At 40.1% G+C, this 27,283-nt stretch overlaps 1 protein-coding gene across 4 annotated transcripts in view; it reads right to left on the bottom strand.

Moving 5' to 3' along the window:
* Window positions 1–27,283, bottom strand: part of CEP128 (centrosomal protein 128) — a 275,915-nt gene that overhangs the window by 238,189 nt on the left and 10,443 nt on the right. For 2 of the 4 annotated variants that reach the window (XR_009244256.1, XM_058655263.1), the window contains exons 3-9: window positions 24,832–24,993; window positions 23,377–23,463; window positions 17,487–17,613; window positions 16,642–16,760; window positions 14,500–14,591; window positions 12,393–12,465; window positions 2,983–3,099 (exon numbers count right to left, since the gene is read on the bottom strand). Coding sequence is in view for 1 of the 4 variants with exons in the window: in XM_058655263.1 (XP_058511246.1) it covers window positions 2,983–3,099; window positions 12,393–12,465; window positions 14,500–14,591; window positions 16,642–16,760; window positions 17,487–17,613; window positions 23,377–23,463; window positions 24,832–24,978 (762 nt within the window). In the remaining 3 variants the exon portion in view is untranslated. Of the gene's footprint in view, window positions 1–2,982; window positions 3,100–12,392; window positions 12,466–14,499; window positions 14,592–16,641; window positions 16,761–17,486; window positions 17,614–23,376; window positions 23,464–24,831; window positions 24,994–27,283 lie in introns of those variants that run through there. The other 2 variants (XR_009244257.1, XR_009244258.1) reach the window with 2 other exon arrangements.

The following is a 27,283-nucleotide window of genomic DNA, read 5'->3' as shown; positions in this document are numbered from 1 at the left end:
ATGCCTCCTTTTATGAAACAGAGAAAAGTGAAATTTTTAACAAAAAGGAGTTTTCTATCAGCTCACATTATATTTTCACGGTTATAATTTTTGTTAGAAATTTCAATTGGTAGTGTGTCCTTATGCTAAAACAAAAAGTCTGCAGATCAATAAAGGCTAATGATCTGTGTGTGCATAAACACATTTTTAGAAAAAGCATGTGGCAGAAAAAAACAGTTTCAATTTCTTAATTTTTTTCTGCCGTTTAAGTACTGCAATTTATGCACAGATCAAAAAACATTTGAAGGAAATTTCAACAAATTTTCTAAAATGACAGTTACCATTTATAGATGCAATTAAATGAAATCTACAAATCCACACCAAGAGAAACAAAGTTCTATATAATAGGATCCTATAAATGAAGAAGGAATGACGGAGGTTATTTTAAAAAAAAATCACAATTTGGCATCAACAACAGTATTAATTGTTTCAGACAGGAGACAGTGATAAATATTGAATTCAGAGTATGAATGACAAAAAAGTCTCCCCATCAAATAAATAAATAAAATGGAATAGCAATAACTTCACATTGGAGAAACCTGGTAAGCAACAAAACAAAAAATGTTCAGTTTTCTCCAGTAAGGTAACCAATGCAACTTCTGATACGATACTGTATTTGCCAATTTTTTTTTACACTAATACTAAAATATCTGAAAAGTGCCACTGAGGAAGGTAAAAGATTTACTTCCACTGAACTAGGGGCAAGATACCCAGTGACCTCAAAACCTCCCACTGGGTCTTCCTTCTAAATTTGTTTTCACCCATTAATGTTACTCCACTAAGACAAGACTTTGGTGACCACGTTCCCAATACACTGGCCTTTGGAGAACATTGAAACCATGACATATTACAGGAAGGACATAATAATTACCTGAGCTTCCTGCCGTAAGTTCACAACTTAAATCGAGGCATAAATCAACATCATCAAACCAAAGTGAAAGGTAATCTACAAAATAACTGAAAAGTTTTCCAAATCAAAGGAGACTAAGGAGACATAATGAAAGTTTCACTTGAGCCTATATTTTATCCTGGATTAGAAAATTTGCCTAAAACTTACAGATTAAATCAGAGTACTGAATTGGTGACAATTTCTTGATTTTGATTACTGCACTGTGACTATAGAAACATATATACTTCATCTACTCCATGGAATACTACTCAGCTATTAAAAAAAACAAAATGCAGTTCTTTGTGGCCAAATGGGCCAAACTGGAAACCATAATGCTAAGGGAAATGAACCAATCCCAAAAGGTTAGATACCACATGTTTACCTTAATTTAAGATGATATGATGTTAAGCATAACATGTTATGGATGTTATGTCATATGTAGTATATAAACTAAAATTGAACTGTGAATGGGGGGGTCACAGAAAGTGGTTAAGAAATCGCATTTATTTTTAACATGTTGACTGCTCAATACCATGTCAAGTAATTCCATAACGATGTTAATTGTTGCAGATGGTATGTTAGTGCTTTTATTTGACCGGGATGATACTCTGCTATCTCTGCCCTCAGACCAGAGAGGGTCTACCCAATAAGTAGTTGGACTTGACTGGACTATAAGATGTTGGACTCTATGCTTGGCATATACTTGCAAAGAGGGAATTTCAACTGAACTTGAACTATGGTTATGCAACAAGGTGGAGGAACCCACCATGGGGGGAGGGTGGGGGGAGAATCCCAGATTCTGTGTAATTACAACACAATGTAATTAATGAATAAATTTAATTTAAAAAAGAAACATATATGCTAAATTTGTTAAAAGTATTTATTTAGGCATGCGAGTCTGGGTTGGTGTCAGGATAAAACCAACAGCTACAACACCAGCATCCTATGTAGGCACCGGTTCAAGTCCTGTTGGCTCCACTTCACTTATACTTCCCTACTAATGGCCTAGGAAAACAGGGAAAAATGGCCCAAATTATTGGATCCCTGCATCCATGTGGGAAATTCAGAAGCTCCTGGCTCCTGGCTCCAGGCTCTTGGATCCAGGATGCAGACCAACTATCATTGGCCACTGGGATCATTTGGAAAGCAAACAATGGACACGAGATGTCTGTCTTTATCCATCTCTGTATTCCTCAGTAACTCTCCCTTTGAAACAAATAAAAAATCTATGTCTGCAACTTACTCAAAAGTGTTTCAGAACAAAATAAATAAATATATATATTATAAATATACACTAAAAACAGGGCAAGTTTTGTGAAAATATGAATGTTGAGGGAATCAAAGTAAAGGTATACAGAATCCTTTCTTTTTATTTTTAACTGGACCTTAAGTCTGAAACATCAAAATGAAAAGGGGATATAAGGGAAATCATTCTCCATTTTCGAAAGGTTTGAGAGTAGCCAATTTCAAGGACAGGCAAGCATTTCCTATAAAGGGCCAGACTGTCAATTGTTTAGGCCTTCTGGGCCCAGACATTTCCTTTGACAGCTGCTCAGCTCTGCCTTCCAGTCACCGAAAGCTCCTCCAGGCAACATACAAATTAAGAGGAGTGGTTGTGTTCCAATAGATAGTCACAAAAAGCAGACAGTGAGCTATAGTTCAATGATCCTGATCTAATCCATGCTCAGAAAAATTAATCGGAGCAATTATACCTGCAGTTAACTTTCTCTGAGTACATGCCAAGCACTATGGCAAGAGCTTTAGCGGCAATGACGTACACCAATCTGAAGAGGTAGATACTAGCATCCTCTCCATGTTCTGGAGTACCAAGAGAAATGAGAGAATTGGCCAAAGGTTAGACAGACAACACAAGTATGAAACCAGGAAGGTCTGATTCTATAGACTGAACTGTAACAAATTATACTTCTACACGTCTCGCCTGGGTTGAATTATTATCACATGCAACAACAAAGGAAATATTTCCATTTTGACAGAGACTAAATAACTATCCAAATGAAATAGTTACATCCCAAAAGAAGCGTTTTTTTACAAACCTCCTGTAGCTGCAAGGACATAAGACCCAGCTGATCTTGACGTCTTTCCACCAGCTCTCTTTCTGTACGCATCTCTCTTTCAATTTCCCGAAGCCTTCGCTCCACCCGATCGGAAACCTTAAATATGAATGAAGAAAAAACAAGGACATTGTCCAATGAGAAAAAAGACCAAGTAAACTGAGGAGATTATTTTAAGCCAAATATGCCACTGCCTGAACCATTTAAGACTAAATTATTTGTACAATTCTTTCTTAAGACACTTAAGGGAACTGACACAAAATTAATTAAAAATTTAAAAAGAAAGTAATCAATCGTCTCCAAATGATCCATTCCCAGTCCCAAAGACACCCTCCAGTGTTTCAAACGACAATATGACAATTGCAGAGTTCCAAGTTAAACAAAATACATCAGAAAAGAATTTTTTCTGGTGATACAGCCGGAAAATGACCATTGTGTCAACAAGTTGACTTACTACCTAAAAAAAGTAAACAGAGGGGCCAGCATTGCAGCACAAAACGCCACTGCTTGTGAGGTCAGCATCCCATTTAAAAGCACCAGAGTGAGTCCCAGCTACTCTGCTTCCAGTTAAAAATCTCTGCTAACGTGCCTGAGCAGCCAAGCCTATGACGGCCCAAGCGCTTGCCCGATTTCCTGAGCTTCCTGATTGCCATTTGCAATCCAGGATGAAGTTCCTGGATTCTGGCTTCCACCTGGCCTAGGCAGGGCTGATGCCACCATTTGGGAAGAAATCAGTGGACACAAGATCCCCCCTCTCTCTGCTACACTACCTTTCAAATAGATAAATCAGTCTTTAAAACCTGTACTATCTACTGAGTTTCTTCTTCATTTTTATTGGCCATGAACATGACCTGCCTAGGAAGGTGCTGATGTGTATGTTTACATTGAGCAAATAATTAGAAGTGTGTTCATTAACTTTTCAATCTTTTCTTCTTGATCTGCTAAAAATAAGTTGTAAAAGATTAAAAAAAAAACTAAGGCCAAGCTTAATTTGGATCTAATGTGCTCTCTGGCAAGATTTTCCTTACTATAAATTAGGCAAATTGAAGCACATATTGTCTATATTATAATGACCCCCTACATAAAATTTACACTTATGCCACAATGTATGTATTTGCAGCAGAAACACACAGAGAAAAGAAAATATTTGATACTTTGCTTTAGAAAGCCACAAACCACAGCTCTATTGCATAAAAAATCCTGCTACCACCTCTGTGCTCAACATTAAGGAAAAGCCTGGGCCAGGAGAGACCTTCTCGGGAAATACTTTAAACTGGATTATATTGTTAGCTGCACAAATTTACTACCAAGTTTACTCATAAGTTTGCCAGAAAATAATGAATTGTACACTTAAACAAAATTAATTTTGCCATAATTTTATAGGAATGTATAGCTTAGATTATTTGAGAAATGTGGAAGCATGTTCAATTAGACCACAAAGGTAAAGCAAAAGTACCTATCAAAAATTAGCTTAGATTGACTAAGACTGTAAGTCGTAGATAGATATCCATAGTTACGACAACATATTAATGTTAAAAGGCATGGTATGTGGAATAAACTATATGAGTGAAGGGTAAGCCCTGTGGCATAGAGGGTAAATCCACTGCCTGGGACCATACGGGTGCCAGTTCAAGACCCAGCTACTCCACTTCCAATCTGGCTCCCTAACAATGTGCCTGAGAAAGCAGCAGCAGATGGCCCAAATGATGGGGTCCCATGCCCACGCGGGGAGTCCTGGAAGCAGCTCCTGGCGCTGGTCTGCCCCAGGCCTGGCCACTGTGGCCATTTGGACAGTGCGCAAGCAATGGAAAACCTCTCTCTCTTATTCTTTTTCTGACTTTCCTTCTCAATGTGTACTGTCTCAAATGTATCCTCAAAAAACAAGATAGAGAGAATGCATGACTGAAGAAGAATCGGGAAACACTTAACTGAGCAGTGAGTTTCACTGGAGACCTAAAGACAAGATGAATCAGCCTGCAAAAACCTCAGAAAACCATATGATGGTCCTAACACGGAAGCCAATTCAGCACATTTAAGAGAAAGAGGAAATGCCAGGGAGCAGATGGCCATTGGCCACGGCAAGGAATTTGCAGAAACTCAGGTAGGATGTTTTCAAAGCAAGAAAATAATTCAATATGATGATAATATTTAACAGCAACATGGCTACCAGGAAGAACACAGTTGGGGCAAGTAGGAAAGTGCAGAGCCTGTCACATCGGCCAATGCAGGGAACTCACTGAGAAATCCCACTGCCTTGAATGTGAAGTAGAGTACTAGGGGGCGACCTGAAAAGATTAGGCTCCATACTAAATTAGAAAACAATAAAACTATACATCAATAAAAATTAAATGGCTTTCAGAATTATAACAGTTAATGAAACAAATAAGCAAAAACATTCTGTACAGGATATCATGAATGACTTAATTTCCTAAATATCTCAAGATATTTGACAATATGAGTGTTTGAGGTTGAAAACGTATTTAAATGTATCTTGATATAACTGATTACTTTAATCTGTACTTCTAAACGTGATATGGAGAAAACTCAGAATCTTAGTAATAATAAATACATTTAAAAACAGCACAATTCATTTAAAATCTTTTTTAAAAAATAATAAAATTGTATATTTTCTCCACAAAGAATCTAACTTAGTAAGAACTAACATGAACTGAAATTTTCCATGTGGTATGAAACCTATACAATATTGACTGTTACAAGTGTTACAAATGTTTCATGACACCATGCCATAATAATTTTGTCTTCCAAAGAGCAAGTTAAAACAAACAAAAAATCATGATTCACAGTGAATTAATAAATCAAATTTTGGCAAGAGTGACAGCAACCAATACTTTTTCTCAAAGAAAAATGTATTCCACCAACTTTCAAGATGGATGTGCTGACAAACAGCCGCAGCCTGGGGACAATGCCCGCTCATGGCTCACTGGCAGTGGTTACCGACTCAAGGTAAACCGGTGGGAGACAGTAGCAGGCATTTATTTTCACTTCATGCATTTGTTCAATATTTTAAAAGTTTTCCATGGCTTCTGTGAATTTATTTTAAGTTGAATTTTGATGACTTTATTTTAACTTAAATCTGAAGGGGGAGAAAACAGCTGCAGCCTCAGAAAAACTTAACACTCGAGTAACAAAGCTACATCTCCTCTGACAACCTGCTAGCATGAATTCCGAAATGCAACACAACCTGTCAAACAGTTATAAAATGCAAATGTTGAAGTCAGTTGTAACAAGTGCGTCACAAATCTGTATTAAGCCTTACAAAAACACAAAATAGACATCAAATAGCCTTCCCAAGACCTTGGAAAAGTCAACAACACTATTTTTCAGTTTTGTGTTAGATTACTGCTTCTATCAGAACTACACAGGAATTCACTCCTGGGAGGTTAACTGAACAAATGATCAAAGGCGCAAGACAAGCTGCCTCAGAACAACCTGCTGAGTGCGGCAGCAAAACAGTTCAATTAAGTGCACAACTTGGTGTGGACAAGCTTCCAAGTTTAAACAATACAAAAGGCATTGCCTTAACAGACTGGGCACACTGCACAGCAGGGTTAGGAGACAAACCATATTCAGCAATTATACCCATCAACTGAAAGGCAATGAACTGACATCTAGTCAGGCAATCAAGCTTTAGTTGGATCAGAGTAACCCTTAATGTGATGATGTATAGCAATAATCCTATGGAAAAGTCTGGCTTCCTTTGAATTCCACTAAACACTTTTTGCCCAGTAGTTACACTTTAAACATATGGTAAACTATAGAAAATATTTCAGACTACTTGGTTTTATTTGCTATGTAAAAATGCCAAATGAAACAATAACTTCATTTTTTTTTAAAGATTTTTTTATTATTATTGGAAAGCCGGATATACAGGGAGGAGGAGAGACAGAGAGGAAGATCTTCCATCTGATGTTTTACTCCCCAAGTGACCCGCAACGGGCCGGTACGCGCCGATCCGATGCCGGGAACCAGGAACCTCTTCCGGGTCTCCCACGCGGGTGCAGGGTCCCAAAGCTTTGGGCCGTCCTCTCCGGCTTTCCCAGGCCACAAGCAGGGAGCTGGATGGGAAGTGGAGCTGCCGGGATTAGAACCGGCGCCCATATGGGATCCCAGGGCTTTCAAGGCGAGGACTTTAGCCGCTAGGCCACGCCACTGGGCCCAATAACTTCATTATTGATTTTCCTGTCACATGTTCAAAGGTGAAACTTGGCAAAATGTAATATGTACTGTGTATATTAGCATTATCATGTCACAAATTCCAATTATCATCCAGACTACCTAAAAATTTCCAAAAACAGCGTGACAGTATAGCTGCATATGACCATAGCTCATTAGGGTCTAGAAGGATCTACTAAATACAGACAAGTCTGGATCAAAGCCATTTTACATGCATGTTCACAAGCTGTGCATCGATGTAATAAGCAAATCAAGCTTTTACAGTGAAAAGTATAGTTACCAGCACAGTGGCACAGTGGACTAAGCAGCTGCTTTTAAAACTGATATATCACAGTGTTGGTTTGAGTCCCAGCTATTCTACTTCCAATCCAGCTTACTGCTAATGTGCCTGAAAAGATGCAAGTACTTGGGTCCCTGCCACCAAATGTGGGAGACTAACAAGGCATTCCTGGCTCTGGGCTGCAGCCGGGCCAGCCTTGGCTGCTGTGGCCATTTAAGGAACAAACCTGAGTATGGAAGATCCATCTCTCTCTCTCTCCTCCTTCCTCCCTCTACTTCTCCCTCTCCTTCCCCTCCTCTCTCTCTGCCTTTCAAATAAATAAAACATAAATCTAAAAAAAAATCTAGCATATATAAAAAAATTTCAGGAAGTTTCACTTCCAAAAATTGCACACTAGATAATTCAGATGAACTTATTCACTGATAGTGAATATATATTTTAAATATTTTAAATAAAAATATATTTTAAAAAACTAGAAAGCTAAAAAAAAAGCATAATTAAAATTAAAATAAATAAAAGCTGTATGGTCCTAAGAGACTAATGTATAGAAGAACAAAAAAACTCTGAGAGATCAGCCTGTCTCTCAGGGTCAATTATTAGTCCACTTCAAAAACGGTAGCTGAAACGTGAGAAAAACTGATAGAGATTATGAGCTAAAAGCAAAAAAACCTGAAGTTTGAAGCCTTTCAAGAAACAGGACCTTCCTCCCCACCAGCTACTTTGGACTAGAATCCTAAAGGGCTACTACTTAATGGGAAACTGGAAATTCTTCCAAAAGTTTCTCTCTTAAATTAACACACCAACAAATAATACAATAATCCAAGATTGCTATTGGCCCTGGTGTGTGGCAAAAAGTAAATACACAGCAGTACATTGAAGTGTTTCTGAAAAATACAATCTAAAAAATAGGTTTAACTTTGGGATAAAGGAAAAATTTGAAATATAAGTATACTATTCTTTTTATAATACATATTTTCTAGTTTCTTCAAATGGATCACTGGTATGAGTGGATTTTTTTTAAACTAAAACAAATAACTTCCAATTTCATTTTGCACAAGCTTCTTAACATACTTTCCTATGGATTCTCAAACACAGTAATACCCTAGGCTTCTACCAGAGCAGCCATAACCCCTTCCAGGAGCACAGCTGATACAGTGCTCAATGCAGAGGAGCCCAGGGCCTCCACTGAGCCCTTGTGAGCACGGCACTCACAGCACCTCAAATCCCACGGAATCAGAGACTTGGTTCAACTATACCACGCTGCCTACCCAAACAGCCACGGGCCCACATGTGACTGCAACTAGACAATACTCCCTGTGTTCATCTGATCTCCATAGCTTTCACACAATATCTAAATCTGGGTAATACATGAAGAAAAGAGGTTTATTTAGCTCACGATTTCGGAGGTTCAAGAGCATGGTGCCAACATCTCTGCTGTAATGAGGGTCCCACAGTGATAGCATCACAATGGCAGGAGCCCAGGCAGGAGAAGATCACACAGCAAGGTCAGAGTGAGGCCAGAGGGTGGGGCAGGGCCAGCCTTGCTCTTATAACAACCTCTCATGGCATTCATCCGGGTCCCATGAGAACTACCCTAAACACTCCCCAGCACATTGTTCCCAATGACCTGCCAACCCTCCATTAGGCTCCAACTCTGAAAGGGCCCCTCATCTCTCAGCACAGTCAGACTGCGAAAGAAGCTTTGAACATACTGAACTCTTGGGGGTAAAACGCATTCAAACTTTAGAATTTCTTCAGTCTGAGTTGAGGCACCCCAACTCTCCATGGAATTAAAATCATCTTTGTACAGTTACCCACCCCAACAAGGGCCAAAGTTAGAGCAGCATCTTGCCACCCCTGGGTCCTTGGGTCCCTGATGCTGTAGCATCTGATCTTATAGGATCTGGGCCACATTCACATACCACCAACCCAGGGTCCAGCATGGCAGCTCACCCCCTGTGGTCCAAGTTATCAATGAACCTGTCAAGCTTTTTGTCACAAAAAATGCAGCTGCATGGGGCTATAGTTGTGGTGCAGTGGATTAAACTGTCACTTGCAAGATCAGCATTCCTTATGGACACTGGTTCAAGTCTTAGCTGATTCACTTCGGATCTAGTTCCCTGTCAATGTCCTGGGAAAGCAGTTGAAAATAGCACAAGGCCTTGGGTCCCTGCCACCCACACAAAGATCTGGTTGATCTAGGCTCCTGATTTCATTCTGGACTAACCTCAGCTGTTTTGGCCATTGAGGGAATGAACCTGTGGATGGAGAATATGTGTGTACACACACACACACACACACACACACACACACACACACACACACACACGTGTGTGTGTACATAACTCTGCCTTTCAGATACATCGTTATTTAAAATAATGCAGCTGTGCCTGGCCTTCCCCCGTCACAGCCTCTGAAGCACCCTTTCCTCTCCAAGGCTGGGTGAATCCAAGTTCCTTCCCCACACTCAGAACCACAGCTACATCCCAGCCCCTGGGTCGGAGCTGCTACCGTGTGCTTCAGAGAAGATCTCAGTGCACTAGGGTAAGTGCAGCCAACGCTGGTTTGGGGACAGAACTTGTGCCTCAAATTCCTGGTGCCACATGAGCTTAGCAAGCTCCTGAGCCGAGGAATGTGACTCAACAACCACTCCAAGATCTGTGCCACAAGGCCAGGCTTCCGTGGCTGGCTGTGATGCACATCAGACCCCCGACCACAACAGATGTCCCCCAGTAACACACTCCTCACTGTGACGAAGATGACAACAAGGGGATCCCGAGCGAGGCTTCTCCCTAAAGACCCAGCCAGCCACCATCAGTGCAGAAATTCCTGCAGCCGGAACTGCCGAGGCGGACGCAGTCGGGGCTAACGCTGGTCACAAGAAAAGCCTCACAAAGACCATATCCCTGCACCCAGCCTCCCCAGCACGCTCAGGTTCATCTGCAGGTCAAAGTGCCCTTGGAAAAGCACAGACCTGAACACAGGAACATGAAACACAACAATGCAAGGAGACAGGCCACTGTCAAGGGAACACAACAACTCTCCAGCAGTCGGCCCCAGTGAGAGAGAAATCGGGGGATTTCGTAGAAGGCGTTGAAGAATAACAATTAAAAATTCAGCAAGATGCAGAAAAATGCATATGCACAATTCATTGAAATTGAGAAAACAATTTGTGCACTGAATAAGTAATGAAACATACATAACAAAGAACCAGAGGTAAATACAGGACTAGAAAAACTCAACGAATGAAGTTAAAAATACAACTGAGAACTTCAATAGTGCACTGCGTCAAGCAGAAGAAGGGATCTATGGAGCTGAAAGCTGAACAGAAATGATTCAGCAAGGAGACAGGGCAGTGAGGGAGAACAGGTAAGGCCAGGGGGAGCCAGCAATTCCACCTGGGACTTCCCCGGGGCTGGCACGAGTGCAAGCACCCTGCTCATCTTCTACCGCCTTCCCAGGAGCAGCAGCAGGGAGTCAGACTGAAAGAGGAGCAGCCAGGTTTCCAACTGACACTACAAAAGGGACATCAGTCGGCCAGGCGGTGGCTTCGACATCTACACATCAAGGCTGGCCCCAGCAAATGCTTACCGTTGTGTGAGTTCCAGAAATAAAAGCACAGAGAATAGGAGCAAAAACCTTATTCATTGAAACAGTTGCTAAAATCCTGAGTCTCTGGAGAAACAGATATCTGGATTACTGGAAGTCAAAAACCCAAATGGTCCTCCCTCTCCACGGCACACTATAATCAAATCTTCAAGAGCCAATGACCAGAGAAAGAAAAGATTATATTCCATACAAAAATACTACACTCAGAATAGTCTCTCACACACACACACACACACAGAGTGAGGGAATTCATTCCCACTAGTGTGCCTTACAAGGAATGCTTTAAGAAAGTTCATCCAACACAAACAAAAGGACAATAATTACTATCAGAAATATATGAGAGCACAAAGCTCCCTAGGAGAAGTAACTTTACAGTCAAGCGAACAATACTCTAATATTGTACAAACCATGTGTAAGTCATACATATCTCTAATATGAAGCCAAAAGTCAAAATAGTCAGCAATAACTAAGCTACAGTAAGTTATTTAAGGGCTACACAATATAAAAAGATTTCAACTGTAACACCAAAAACAAATTTGCCGTGTAAATTTATGCGCAACAGAGTTCCTATTAGCCTAAAACAGTGTAAATGTTTTAGGTAAGCATCAAGGTAACTATATACAAACATTACAGCAGATATAACAAAAAAATCTGAACTCCATGCACACAAGGGTCTGCAAAATGCACATTATGAAAAAGTACGAATTTCAGAATTGTTCCAACCCCTCCTCCAAAATATGATCTTTTAAATACACTTTGCAGGCCCAGCACAGGAGCCTAGTGGCTAACGTCCTTGCCTTGCATGTGCCAGGATCCCATATGTGCACTGGTTCTAATCCTGGCAGTCCCATTTCCCATCCAGCTCTCTGCTTGTGGCCTGGGAAAGCAAGAGAGGATGGCCCAAAAAGCGTTGGGACCCTGTACCTGTGTAGGAGACCCAGAAGAGGCTCCGGGCTCCTGGCCTCAGATTGGTGCAGCTCCAGCCATTGTGGCCACTTGGGGAGTGAATCAACAGATGGAAAATCTTCTTCTCTGTCTCTTCTCCTCTATTTATATCTGACTTTCCCATAAAAAAATCTTAAAAAATTCATTTTTCTTTAACTTCTTGAAATATATTCATGCCACCATTATAGCATTTCAGACTCTAATATCCAAAAATCCATGAAAGTGCAAAACATATTTTAAATGGGCATACATCATCCAGAGACTAAACTCCACAAATCTTTGTCCATAATTATAACCAGCCCAGTCACACTAACAGCATCTCCAAAAACATTAAATAATGCTGTTTTAGAAACACAATTCTTACCACTTCTTGTTTCTGGGCTTCATTAAGTTTTTCAGCCAATTCTTCCAAAACTCTTTTTGTTTCAGCATCTGATCTAAGCAAACAAAGAAAGTGGTTTTAACTTGGATATTTGAGGAAACACACAGAACTGTTGAAATTTGCAGCATGACACTCCCATAGCATAATCCACTGCTGTGGTTCTCAACATGAGCAAATATATAAACACCTAGAGGGCTTGGTTAAAACAGAATGCTGGAAACCACTGTCCAAATTTCCGAAAGACCAAACCTGCAAAAAGCCCAAAAATCTCTCTCTCTACAAATCCCCACACAAGAGTCTCTACTGTACTGGAACTCACCCGCACCCACAAACTTGCCACACTCTTTCCCATTGGGAAGACAGGAAAAAAATGAGAGTAGGGAGGAACGAAAAAACTCTTAATTCCACTCTCAATCTCACAGTCATGACCAACTTATATCGAAGTGTGACATATAAACTCAGTCCTCATTAACTTATCATCCATTCTAATTTTTCTTATAACATTAGTGGGAAATTAACACATGATAAACAGCACAGAAAGACTTGTAGAGGAAAGAAACAGCCCTTCTCACTGAGACCTCCTTATCTCTGATAAGCACCTACAGGCAACCTCCGCCGAACATTAAGTCTCTTCATTCATTTGCTGCTTCTCTTCATTGTTTTCAATCATATGCATTGAAATATTTGAAATATTTCACTTATTCACATTCCTTCACAGTTCTGGATAATGTACTACTATTTTTAGCATTTTCATTGTTTGTCTCTGTAATTTTACATAGTTAGAAGTCGATGATTTTTCCCTCATATTTTATCATGCTTACATTTTCATCAGCTCACAAGTAGATCACAGTTTTGCTTTTCTTTTTTTCTAGAGTTTCTCTTTATTTTTCTCTTTAATTCAAAATATTAAGCCTTGCCAGTCTAAAAGATAAATAACATAGCTAAATAATGTGGTTCACGATTTAGGAATTTAAATGTTTTTATTCCTATCAGCTATGTGTGAACATGATCTTGATCAGACTCTGGGGTTTCACGGTCCAAGAGTGAATTCTGTATCTATTACATCTCTCTCATTTAATTTCTAATAAGTCAAGTTACTTTGCTTCTGTGTAACCACTCCTGATTCCTAACACAAAAAGAAATCCAAATGAATACCCAATAGGGTTATGCTAGAAATCAATAAAACCACCTGGCACGAAATAGGTACTCAATAATATGAGTTAATAGAATTAGAAATAATATTAGTAGAAACTTTTATTTTTATTACAGAATCCCCTGCCTTCCAACTCAACAGAAGGTAAATTATGCACATTATGTTTCAGACTCACAGACTTAACTTGTACAGTTTGACATTTTTTTGTTTCAGCCTAGAGAATACTGGTGTAACAGTCCGATTTCCTTAGTGGGATTTGGCAAGTGAACTTTCCTAATCTTTGCTGCATGAAGAGGTAACTTTGGTTGCTCCCTAATCTTTGCTACATAAAGATAATACCTTCTAAGAAGGTACAAAAATATTTGCTTCTTAAAAAGCTGAGTCCCTAAAAGAAAGCCACCTGCCTCTGATGAAAATGAAATGAATGGCTAAGCTTTAGATTAAGTGATAGTTGTTGGGGACTATTCAAGTTCAACAAAATTTTAAAGAGAGGACAAATGTTCAACACCAGTTTCCAATAATTATAACTAAGAGTTACGGTATATCTGATTCCAAAGTGGCTCATGTCCACTGACATCACATTACGCATATATATATATTTTCCGCCTACAATGGCAAGAGTCAATTTCTAACTCCCTCTGCCTCTCTCCAAGATATTTGCCAAAAAAGAGCCTCTTTGTTACAAAATTATCTCCGTATCAGCATATTAACATCAGCATTCTATTATATCAACGGAAGTATTTAAAGAATAAAATTTGTCTTTTAAATTATGACACAGTTAAAACCAAAAGTGTTTTAAACTGCCCTAGTAATACATTTTAACACACTTGCATGAAAACACAGCACTGTTTCTCAAATCTATATGGATATCTCGATTACAGCAGCTAATTCTTGTAATAATTCATGTCTTCCACGACAACCACATTCTGCTTTTACCGGCTTCTTCTGGAGAGTTCCCTGTTGAAATCTTCTCCAAGGCGAGCCTGTTCACTGCTGAGATCTCGGAGGGACTGATGGAAAGCGTGAAGCTGCCGGGAGACAAAACAGCTGCTCAGGCGAGATTCTATTAGGCTCTTCCAGAAGGCACACAAGTTCAGAATAAGATTTTGTCCTTTGCAACATAAGCAAGTTCTATAACGTTAGTAAAAATAATAATAATAAAATATCTGTTCAGAAAGAAATCTGCTTTTTTCAAAGAAAAGTCTTTCTTTGACCCCAGCACATACCCTCAAGAAAGGGTGAGCAAACACTTTTTGTAAAAGTCACAGTAACAGATACCCTCTCTGTCACAGCTACTCCAGTGTGGCATCCGCAGTGCAAAGGTGGCCATACACAAATGAACACAGCTACATTCTAACACAACTATATTTTTATCAGCCCACATACCCTCATTTGCCAACTGCTTCTGAGAAGTTCCTCCCCACCGCTACCAGGAACCACATACTAGAAAGCATGAAGCTGCATTATCCATGGTGAGAACACTAAAAACAAGCCAGAAGCCCATGCAGAATGAATGCAACAGAGATAAATGAGTTGTGATAGATTTCTCCCTGGAAATAAAGCAAGTAAATCTACCTTTACAGTAACCAAGACAGGGGTTGAAAACGTAGCATTTGCAGCTGAAGTGGTGGCAGCAGATTGCTAATCCTCCACACACAGTGCCGGCATTCCACACACGAGCCGGTTCAAGCTGGCCGCTCCACTTCCCTGAAGCTCCCTGCTCATGGCCTGGGAAAGCAGCAGAGGACAGTTCAAGCCCTTGAGCCTCTGCAGCCATGTGGGCGACCCTGAGGAAGCTCCTGCTTCCTGGCTTCAGATAAAAGTCAACTCTGGCTATTGTGGCCATGTCAGGAGTGAACTAGTGAATGGAATGTCTCTCACTGTCTCTCCCTGTACTCTTTCAAATTCAATAAATGGATCTAATAATCATAATAATTACATCAGTACCACTTCAGCTACATAAAGCTTAAACCGGACAAAAATAAACAAAATGGGGACCCAGCGGCGTGGCCTAGCGGCTAAAGTCCTCTCCTTGCATGCGCCGGGATCCCATATGGGCACCTGAGCTCACCTCCTCACACACCTGCAGCTCCCCCTGAGCTCTCACTCCACTTTCAGACCTCAGCTCAGTCCTCACTCAAAGGCTGTTAGCAAGTGGGGCAGGTGCCTCAACTACACACTCCATGTGCCCGTGCTTCCTTCCGTCAGAGCACGTACCTCAGTTCACCGCTGAATATTCATGTGCTTATTTGATTACCACCTAGCTCCCATTAAGATTATAAACTTACTGAAAAGGCAAAGATAAGCATAAGCACTGATCCAACAATACATGCACCAAGTGAAAAAGGAAAGAAGTGAATGAGGGTAAACTTCTCTGCTCTCGATTTAATAATACAGCCCATGCTGGCAAGTTCCATTTACCAAAACAAAATACAGGCAATCAAAAATGTACAAGGCATTTTCTAATGCACTGGGTTTTAGATAAACTTTGGGATCCAATCTTAAAATTATCAAAACAAAAAATGTGGAGTCAGAAACTTTCCCTGGCCCTCTTCTAACTAACCTAGCTATCTAAGATAACAAAGTGAAACCTTTAGCTCTGTGGCAAATTTCAAAGAAGCCAAAGGTACATGTTCACTCAACACACTAGCACGAAACGGTTCCATCCAATGATTTCAATAGTCATAAAACTATCAATGATGGAAAACTACACAGGGACTGCTTGCTTCATACCAAACCAAACTTCGGCAACTAGAAAGCAGCTGACGTCACGGAGTTTAGAAAGAGGGAATCGCTTCAACAGGGAAGGAAACCAATCATGTCCAATCAAACTCACTGTTAATTGTTCTGCAACATGTAATCCCCCACACACAAAATTTGAAAAATCAAAGTATGATAGAAATGCGTACACTTAAATAATAGTATTGCTTTTTTAATAAAAGAGAGAAAGGGAGAGAGAGACCAGAATCCAGTTACAAATGATCAAACTCTAACTATAGCCATTAAGGTCCAGTGTCGGTGATTTACACAGAAACATAAGGAAATGCTGCGCACAAATCACAGAATGGCACGAGGTACCTGGGCCATGTTTCCAGGCTCCTGAACAAACCGGACGCCGGTTTTAGATCTAATTCGTCTAATGCCCTGGGAGTCCCCATAGTCCTTGAGAGGTGAGGTAGGTGGAATGTGATGGCTCTCTTCACAATTGAAAGAAAAGGAAGAGGATTAAAACATTACATGAACATCAAGAATCTAATGCATTAGAAAAATTCCTTTTAAAAAATCGCATGAGAACAAAACAATCTAAAATGTTCTAAAATAAACACATAGCACTCATCACTTCATCACTCAGCACTATAACACACGCCCTTAACCCAGACTATTTCCTAAGGATCTCGCTGCATCCATAAAGTTCCACAAAATGGGCAAAAATTTTCTTTAAGCAGATTTTAAAATAGGGAATAGTCTGGAAATAGAGCATTCAAAAGTTCAAATCTGCTATGCTTTTTAAAAAAACACTATAATATTTTCTCATATATAAAAATAATAAATTATTAAAGTTTCATGACTAATTTAAAAATACTAATAAAAAACAAAGTTTCAAATAAAAATTAACCTAAAAATCTTGTCAGTGTGCCAAAATAAAAGTTACATAGAAAGAACAGATGGCAGTGTCCAATTTCCAGACATGATTATCATGACCTACAGCAATAAAAAAAGATAATTAATTATTTGTAGGTAGTCTACAAAGTATGAGAAAAACAGAACTAAAGACTCAAAAGATCCTTTCATATATCTCAACTATGCACTGTAAAATCCTTAAAGGAAGTATATTGTAACTCCCAATCCAAAGGACATGATGGAGGGCTGTATGTCTCCAGGGAGTAAATGTATTCAACATGTACCACATTTGACGGGTGTACCTGTCACAGCGTCGTCATCGAACTCACTGGCACTCAGACTCGGAACAGAGAAACTTCTCCCTCCTGAGTTTCTCAATAAACGTTGACTTCGTAGTTGACCTATTGAATGTTCCAAGCTTTCTTTTAGCTAGATTTGAGAATATAATGAAGGGAGAGTTACTCTTTTTAAACAGCTCCCAAATACAAATAGAATACAGATGATAAGCTATTTCTGAAATATCTGGCATTCTAAAGAAAATTCATAAAAGAGATTATTTTCAACTATGCTAGGGAATCTCAAAATAGTAAACATAAATATGTTAAGAAGCAATGCTAACAGCAGGTCTTAACAGCATCTGTCACTACCTACTCCATATTTCTATTGCCAGAATTTGGTAAAGATCACCACTTTCTATGGCCTTACAAAATCAGTCCAAAACATCTCATAGAAGCAGCGCCCGTGCAGAGGTACCAAGCCAATACATCAGAAAGGAAGACAAAGCCTTTCTCCTTCAGAAATCCCAGCGATAGCAACAGGAAACAGAACAGCTGTCCTTGCCGCTACTAAAAACCCAGAGTCCACTGCCTCTGTTATCAGAATACCCCGTTTATGATTCAAAGACTTCAAATCCCAGAAAACCGGGTTGTCAAGCACCAACAGCCAGATGATCTGACTGATACAGCACGACCTGAGATAGCACGGATATAGTTGTCCAAACCATGCCCTCAGACTTTAGGAAGTCAGACAGCAGGAAACACAAGAAAATACCTTTTTGACCTAAAGAGATGCCTTCAATAAACACACATTTAGTACAGAGAATGATAGAGTTGTAAAGTTAGAGATCAGAGATCAGGATTCAACTAAAATCTGAGAGAATATGAGGAAAATCCATACAGTCTGAATAGCTAGGAGCTTCAGGTCTGAATTTTACGCAGGAATAATCAAAAAGAAATTACTAAGAAAGTAAAGCAGTGAAGTACATGGCAAGTTGTCTAGAGCTCTTAAAATACAATGTCAACACCAAACAACTTATGCAGAAGGCTTGACCAAATTCTTCCAAGGGTTAAAAGGAAGAACACCACTTATAAACACGACACCTGGTGTTCGAGGGGAAAAGCGCAGAAATAAAGCAGCCTGTTAACAAGCAGGGACAGCTGAAACAATGCAAGTCCCAAACGCATTTTCACTGTGGCTGCTTGGATGCAGCTCTCCTACAGAACCAAACCAAACCAATCTGGTTTAAGAGCTGGAATTAGAATTTCAGCAATCTACCTGTTTTCCATATTTCTGTTAAAAAACAAATTCAGTCTAATATTTCTATATCCTTCTGTCCTTTGCTTCCCCATGTCAAGATACATGCAAAACCATGCAAATTATTTGCTAGCTTTAGAACCTAGTCTGTGAATCTGTGAAACAGAGCTGAGAATCAGGCAGGGAAATCCTTGAGGGCAATTTACATATGAATGAAATAACATACATACCAGAGGTTGTATCTAGTAAACACAAAATAGCACAGCACATATTTATAACAAAATGGCAAGAATAAAGTAAAATTAAATAACATGAAAACTAATGGGCTTCAATCAGGTTGTACACATGCGGAAAGGACTACCAGTGTGAGGAATGCAGACTGCAGTAATTACTAGCAGAACAAGAGTAGAACTTTCTTGTTTGACATCTTTCAAACCAAGTCTAATTTCAGTAACCAAAGTCAGTTTTCATTTCTTTCAACTGCTTTTCTTCTAATGTTATCACCTTTTTAGATTTGCTGTTTTTATTATTATTTTTAATGATCTGCTTTTAATTGAAAAGATTTACAGAGAGAAGATCTTCCATCGCTGGTTCACTCCCCAAATGCCCACAATAGCAGGAGCTAAGCCAAGCTGAAGCCGGAGTTCCGTTGTAGAGATCCTGGACTCTCGACTTCAAGCATAAGCTCTGACTCTATCCTCTCTGCTTCTCGGCCATCCCTTGGGATCTCAACATCTCAGAGGAAAAAGAAAGTACCCAAAGCAGGGCTACCCCTCTGGATTTCCTTTTCTTTACAGCTCCTGTCTACAAAATGCCTCACTGTCTTAGTAGTCCCCTGATGTGTTCATAACATTACTTTTTATTTCTCCACCTTTCTAGTTCCTCTCTGCAGGACAGTTGATACAGATTAATCTCATCCACCAAAGCCAAAGGAAGAACTTGCAAACACCCTTTTTTGTGTGGACTTATTAGCTACTAAGTCCTAAACTGTAACTAAAAGCTGGTAAATAAAATGGATTTTTGCATTTACAGACAGACACACATATACACACTACCACATACATTTTTTTTAATTTAATCTGAAGGAGTTACAGAGAGAAGGAGAAACAGAGAGAAGACCTATCCTCTGGTTCACTCACTCCCCAAATGGCCAAAATGTTCAAGCTGCAGGGCAGGGTTCAAGCTAGCAGTCAGGAGCTCTATCCGAGTCTCCCATGTGAGTGACCATGGGGTCACCATCTGCTGCTTTTCCCAGGCCATCAGCAGGAAGCTAGATCAGAAGTGGAGTAGCTGGGTCTAGAACTGGCACTAACATGGGATGCTGGCATAGCAGGAGGCAGTTTTACCCACTATACCACAGCATCAGCCCCTTAACCTTAATGTTTTGTGATGAACAATACTGTTACGCTGAAATTAAGGCATTGTTTTGTAAATATTACATGTATTTATTACTGAGAGAAGAAGTTAGAAACTACCCATTTCACTGTGACCAAACAGGTAGAGATGGGGTTTACACAGTCATGCCTAAAGAGTTAGCAGCAAAGTTTGTGGTCCATGTAGTTACTTATAGTAATTTACACTGTGAAAGCTGAAGTTTGAACTGCATTGCTTAAGGACAGGTGTTATTCAACTAAATGAAGGTAATGAAATTCAGGCATACCAAAGCCTTACAAAAGCAGTGTATTTACCAAGTCCTCAGTAGCTACACTGTGCTTCCCCTAGAGGTGTCATAACTCCTTAAAGTGAAACAGTGTGCTAAGTAGCTCTTACCTAAGAATAGTACTCTTTTTTTCCTCCAACTTCATTGAAATATAATTGACAGATACCAAGTTTTATAAGTTTTTTAAATGACTTCCCAGTGTCCATAATGGCCAGCTCTGAACCGGTTCCTTAGAAACCAGCTCCCAGGAAGGTAAGGTTTCCAAGCAATAGTAAATAGGTATAAAACTAGGGTATAATTTAACAAAAAGTATCAAGAACAACTAAAAAACTAAATCATCTAATAAAATTAGGTTACAATGAAGGCAAAATGAGAAATGGACAATAAGTATATATGCAGACTTCCTTCGCCAACACACAGCATCAACACCTGTTGCACGGAAATACAATGCCACAAGGAGACATGTCTTGTGCTGTAAAACACTTCTGTCTGCAGGAGTTACTGTGGAAGTTCACTCCGCAGATGTCTGACTTAAAGGAAGTTTGCTGCCATAAAGTAGGAGCTAATATCAAACTTGGTGAAAAGTAGGCTTGTTCTCTGCGGTCACTTACAAATGCTTTCAGCAGTTCACTAATACACTCAAAAGCAAAAAAAAAAAAACAACTCTCATCATTAATAAAGAGTCTGAACCACTCCATGAGTTATCCAAAATACAGTCTGCAGCGCCAGCTATCAAATACATCACAAATGATAAAAATCCTGTAAATACAAAAACACTTATTTTCTAAACAGAAAATGTTTCCCTGTGTTCAAGCAACTAGCTCCCAATTACAAACGATAATCAAAGCCATACTTCCATTTCATAAATATCAAGTGTTTGATTTCAACTTGAGAGTTACATGACAATTCAGTACAGGAAAAAATATATATATTCTCCATAATGCAAATGCAATATTAACCTTATTACAGAATACACTCATCATTGGAATCATGAAGGAACTAGTTTGTTTATTTTTATTTGAAGGACAGAAAGGAGCAGGCCTTCGTGCAGCAGGTCTTAGATGCCACACCCCCTCCCAGACGGCTTGGCTAAAGGCCTGACTCCAGTTCAACCCGATTTCCTGCTAGCACACATCCTGGGAACAAGCCGGTGATGCCTGAAGCACTTGGGCCACCCACTTGGGTGTTTGAGGAGTAAACCAGCCAACAGAAGACCTTTTCATCTTTGTCTTCTTCCCTCTCTCCCTCCCACCCTCCTTCACTCTTAAGCCTTCTCTTCTCCCTTTTCCCCTCCTCCATGACCCTGTCTCCCTCTATTTCTCTTTCAAGCGAAGTAAATTTTTAAAAACAAAGAGAAAAGATAAGCAGAGTTAACACCGACTGCTTAACTTCTCAAATAGCAGCAACAGCCAAGTTGGCACAAGCTGAAAACAGAAGCCAAGATTCGGATCTGGGGCTGGCATAGCAGGCTAGTTTCTACCTGTGGCACCAGCGTCCCCTATGGGCACCAGTTCATGTCCCGGCTGCTCCACTTCCGACCCAGCTCCCTGCTTCGGGCCTGGGGAAGCAGTGGAGGGTCAGAGGATTGTCTAGGTCTTCGGACTCACACAGGAGCCTCAGAGGAGGTTCCGGGCTCCTGGCTTCCGATGTGCTCAGATTTGACCTGGCCATTGCAGCTATTTGGGGACAGTCAATCAGTGGGAAGGTCTCTTTCTCACACGCTCTCTCTCTGGACGGAAGATATCTCTCTCTTCTCTTTCTCGCTTTCTCTCTCTCTCTCTCTCTCTTTCTCTCTCTCTCTCTCTGCTTCTCTTTGCAAATCTGCCTTTCAAACAAAAATCTTAAAAAAGAAGGAATGCAATCCAGCTCTGCCACAGGAGTGACAGGGATGACAGGGATCCAATCACCTAAGCCACCACCTGGTGCCTCCCAGCTGCACAGTGGTATTGAAAGCAGGGCTGGGACTTGAACCAGGAACTGCAATATGAAATACAGTGTCCTAAGCCACTATGCCAATTGCCTTCCTCATGAAAGAACACATTTAACTGGTTTTCCAAGAGTTTACTGAAGATGAGTAAATTCCAAAGGAAGGAAAAATAGAATTATCAACACAGTAATACAAAAATTAATCACTGTCTTCCAAATTCTGTAGTTTCAGACATCCCTAAGAAAAGTAAACAAAACTGCCAAACCCTTGAAAGGTTAGCTTTGAAAACATAACAGGGGGAGGGGTGGGGTGATTCCCAGTTCCAACGAAACTGTATCACATAATATAATGTAATCAATGAATAAAAAAAAAAAAGAAAAGAAAAACATAACAAACTGTATGTATCTTTTAAACCAGCAATTCTACTTCCAATAATCTTTCAGGATTATATATATGCACAAAAATTCACAATGCTACACTGTTTGTACTAAGAAAAAATAGATATATCCATCCTATGAAATATTATATAAAGATGCAAAAGAATATGCATACTGTTCAAAAGAATGCAGTAGAGCCACACAGAGTCCTATGGAAAATGACATAATTAAAGGAAAAAAGTAGCCAAACTCATACTATATAATAACCTATCTTTAAAGCAGCCAAACTAATACGTTTGTATATGCACAGAACATGTCTACAAGAGGGAAGAAATTGCCAAAATCGCTATCTCCAGACTGGAAGTGAGAAAAACTTTATTTTTAAAAACCATGAGCACACATCACTTCAAAGTAAATCATCCTTGAAATCCTTATCTCCCCAGGAGGGTATCCATTGCCAAATTTAATTAGTCTCTAATTCATGACCTGAATTCTTTGGTCCCAGGCTTTAAATTCAATAGAATCTAATCTACACAAACTAGTGAGCAATCTATCTGATAAACTACTCTAATTTTAAATTACAATGCAGTAAAACAGTTTAAAAGCAACGATTATCTCATTATTTCACATGCACACTCCCAAAAATCTATAATCCAAAAAAGATAGGCAAGAAAAATGTATAGAAATGGCCTCACTTGTTCTATAGCACTCGCCTGTCCGTTACTATATTCTCGGTATCGTCCAAGCATCTGGTCCACTTGTCGCAGGTTCCGACTGGTATCCTTGAGGAAGATAATTCACTAATTATTACTTATGTCAAACATCGCTTCCCCCAGTCAATACTGGCAGTATGGCAAACAGCCAAGTCGAACATTCACAACAGATCCAATTTCTATCATAATTATCTTAAATGTCAACATACTTCCAAAATATTAGGTCAACCTTAACACAAGTGAAAGAGCAATTTATCTGCAACTTATGTGTGTAAATCCAACTCACATACTTTGCATCTTTATCCAAGGATCCATAATAAGTTGGCAGCTGAACCATAAATTGGAAAGAATCACCATGATCTAGTTTGTGTGACTCTACTATCGTACCCATTCGATACAAAATGGATCCTGAAAGAGCAAGTCCAGGGGACTGTGTGCGAAGCAGCAAGCCCTCTGGAGCAAAGCCATATCAAGCACAACTTCAGCTCAGAACTTCATGGAGAAACAAGGAAGTGTCCTTTAGTTTTTAACTATAAACAACAAATTGAGCTCTGATCTCACTGAAAATGTTCTCACCCAAATTTGATGGATTTTCCTACAGAAATTAATTTCTTTCAAACCTATCTACTTACTAACATGCCTAATCAGTTTAAAATTGTAAAGATTCATCATCCAAACATCCAATGCTATATTAATTCAAATAGTTCAAAAAGAGTATGTCTTCAGTAAGGCAGAGATATATCTACCATTCGCTGATTTTTTTTCCCCCTAAATTTCTGCCACAGTTAGGGGAAGACTTAGCCAGGTCAAAGCCAGGAGCCAGGAATTCAATTTGGATCTCCCATGGGAGTGGTGGAGACCCCATCCCATGGGATGCATTAGTGGAAGGTGGTATCAGAGGCGGTGTTCAAGCAAAATAATGATCCTTAAATATTTCTAAGCCCCAACTCCCAGAACCTGTAGAAATACTTTACAGAGCAAAGGTGGGTTCACAGATGTGATTAAACCTACAGCTGGAATGCTTTGGGCTGGATTAACTGAAGGATCCAAAGAAGCCCAAGTACAGTGAAGAGGAAAGGGCACACAGGGTTGGTGGAGTGATGCGCTGTGAGGATTCACCCTAACCCTGCTGGCTTTGAAGAAAGAAGGGGACACAAGATTAGATGGACGGCCTAGAAACAACACAGGATCCGGGCCAGATTTCCTCCTCAAGCTTCTGGACAGGAAGGCAGCCCTCCCAATCCTGTGATTTCAGTTCAAGGAGACCCTCAACAGACTTTGGACTCATAGGCCTATAAGGTAACCATCATCATTATTTAATACCCCAGTTTTGCGTGGCAACTCATTATACCAACAGGAAAACTAGCACACCAACTGAAACTCTGAGCCGGAACAAGCTACTGACAGCCTATGGAAGGCCATCACTGGGTCACTAACCTGTAACGTGCTTGTTATGCTGTGGACCTTCTCAGTGACGTCTACCGCAGGATGACCTCGAACTCCCTTGTGAGTTGACCTGGCAGCCCATCTACTCAGTCGGTCACGACAGAAGAAGCGGTCTGAATCGCTGGATGATTCTGCCATCGGTGTACACCAACCCTCAACAATAAATTCAGATCAAACTCAGCCATTCATTACAAAACATGAAAACAAGACATTCTTAACTGTCCAATCTCTTTAAGTATTTATTATGCTCATTCTTCAGCTTACCGTAATTTCTACATAAATACATTAGAAATACAGAAAGTTACTTTCCTGTGTACTTCTCCCTCTTTTGTTTTTTTTTTTGTTTCTAGAGAACAAATCTTCAGATATAATTTTAGTCATGTGTAGGGCCTCAAATAATCATTCCTTAGACTTGTCCAATGTCTCATTTTAAATGTACTTTCAAATAGAGCATTTCACTGAAGCCTACAAAACTGGAAAGTGGATAAGGAAAATACAGTTACACACTAAAGCTAGCATTCCCAGGTCTCTTGCTGTTAGGCTGAGGTCCTCTCGAATAAGCTCCAAGAACGTGAATCTTTAAAAATACAGCGCAGTACCTACAATGAGAGCCCTCTCTTCAATGAAAAATCTCATGCACTCTTATTTCAAATAAGCAGAGAATTAAATGAATGTTCTAAGACAGGCACAGATCCTATCATAACTGTCATGGGAGAAGGCAGCAGCTTTAAGATTGTTACCAAAATACAGCAAATCACCTGGGTGTAATTTCAGCAGTAGAAAATTCTCTAAGCCCTTTTTTCTCGTCTTTACCTCAGTTGTTTGTGGGGAGCAGCCAACCCCAGCGTGTGAGGGGCCGCAAGATGGCGGCTGGCCTAGGACCAGGAGGCAGGATTTGTCCCGCCAGTAGGCAGGCAGCAAGTCACAAGGATAGGCTAATGCTCCCCCGCTGCGATTGCTGGTCTATCAGATAGCGCCCGTGGACCCACGGGGAGAAGTGATTAGTGGAGAACAGTATAGAAGCGGCCCATTTTTGGCAATAAACCTTCTTGTTCGTCTGCCCTTTTCGTTCGTTTGTGTGTGTGTTCGTTTGGTGTGTGTGTGCCGGCTGCGGTGGCGGTTCCTGTTTTTTCCAGGCCCTCGAGATTCCTCATCATTTTAGTGTCGCTGCAGGGCGGCGACATTCTAGTGGCCCATACAGGGAAACTTTCAGCCTGCGCCAGCATGAAAAACGAACGGAAAAAAAAGCAGGCTCCTTATATACTGTTCTCCACCAATCACTTCTGCCCGTGAGTCCACGGGGCGCTATCTGATAGGCCAGCAAGCGCAGCGGGGGAGCATTAGCCTGTCCTTGTGACCTCCTGCCTGCCTACTGGCGGGATAAATCCTGCCTCCTCGGCCAGCCGCCATCTTGCAACCCCTCATAGGCTGGGGTCGGGCCGCTCCCCACAGTTGTTCATTAATGCCGAGGAAAACTGCTTAATGCAAGAAAATCTCAAAAGCATCAGAAAAATTTTATAAAAATAGAAACATCTAAGAACAAAGATACATCAGAGAGAACATTGCTAATCACCAGTAAACATTTCCTGAGTATTCCAGCAACTTGTCTGCTTTTTGTAGCGGTAACTTTCACACTGCTACCAGCTTCCTAAAATCTCTATGAGCATTCTGTTTTCTAGCTCCTTAATTTCAGTGTGATGAAGTTTTTCTTTAATGACACACTATTCTAGACTCCGTACACCTTTATTCTGGTTACATCTGAGAAGGTTCACACTATGCAACTAAAGAGAAAAAGGGGGATTTGCTATTTGTATAATCCCTGGAGCATTTAGAGAATGTAATCATATTTTTTTTTAAGTTTTTAAATTAGCAATTACAGAAGCAATGATCATTATTGTGAGTTCAAGATTTTCAAAGCAAAATACAACCCATCCTTGCCATTTCAGAAAAGCAATCATTGAGTATTCAACTTCTTCCCACTACTTGAGACAGAGAATATCCACCTCTCTGGCCATGGCTCTGGATTTTCCTCTACGCCTGTTATCCATCTCTGGTTCTTCTGGATCCTGACCCTGTGCTGGAGTAAAGACGTGCACAAGACTTCTCCTAGCTCCCAACCACCTAAACCCTAAAGAGTAAAGTTAAGAAGAAATCTCGAATGCACTGTTCATCCTCTAGAGGAAATTACTCGCATGCTAAAATATTTTTCAGCACTTTCCAATTACTAGAAGAAGGTGGGGAAAAAAAGCAACATTTTCTGAGAACCTGGTATATGAGGCAGTTTATGTTTCTAGAGACAACATATATAATTCTCAAAACAGCATATTGAAGTGAACACCACCAACCCCTAATTTACGAGCTGTCAAACAGTACATCCAACTCTGAGTGGCCAACCTGGGCTCCCCTCAGTCTCCTCCGCCTTCAGTACTTCACTGTGTCCTAC

This window comes from Ochotona princeps, chromosome 26 (genome assembly GCF_030435755.1).
Source record: "Ochotona princeps isolate mOchPri1 chromosome 26, mOchPri1.hap1, whole genome shotgun sequence".
Lineage (NCBI taxonomy): Eukaryota > Metazoa > Chordata > Mammalia > Lagomorpha > Ochotonidae > Ochotona > Ochotona princeps.
Note: the sequence above shows the minus strand (reverse complement) of the source record. Positions and strands in the feature narration are given on the sequence as shown.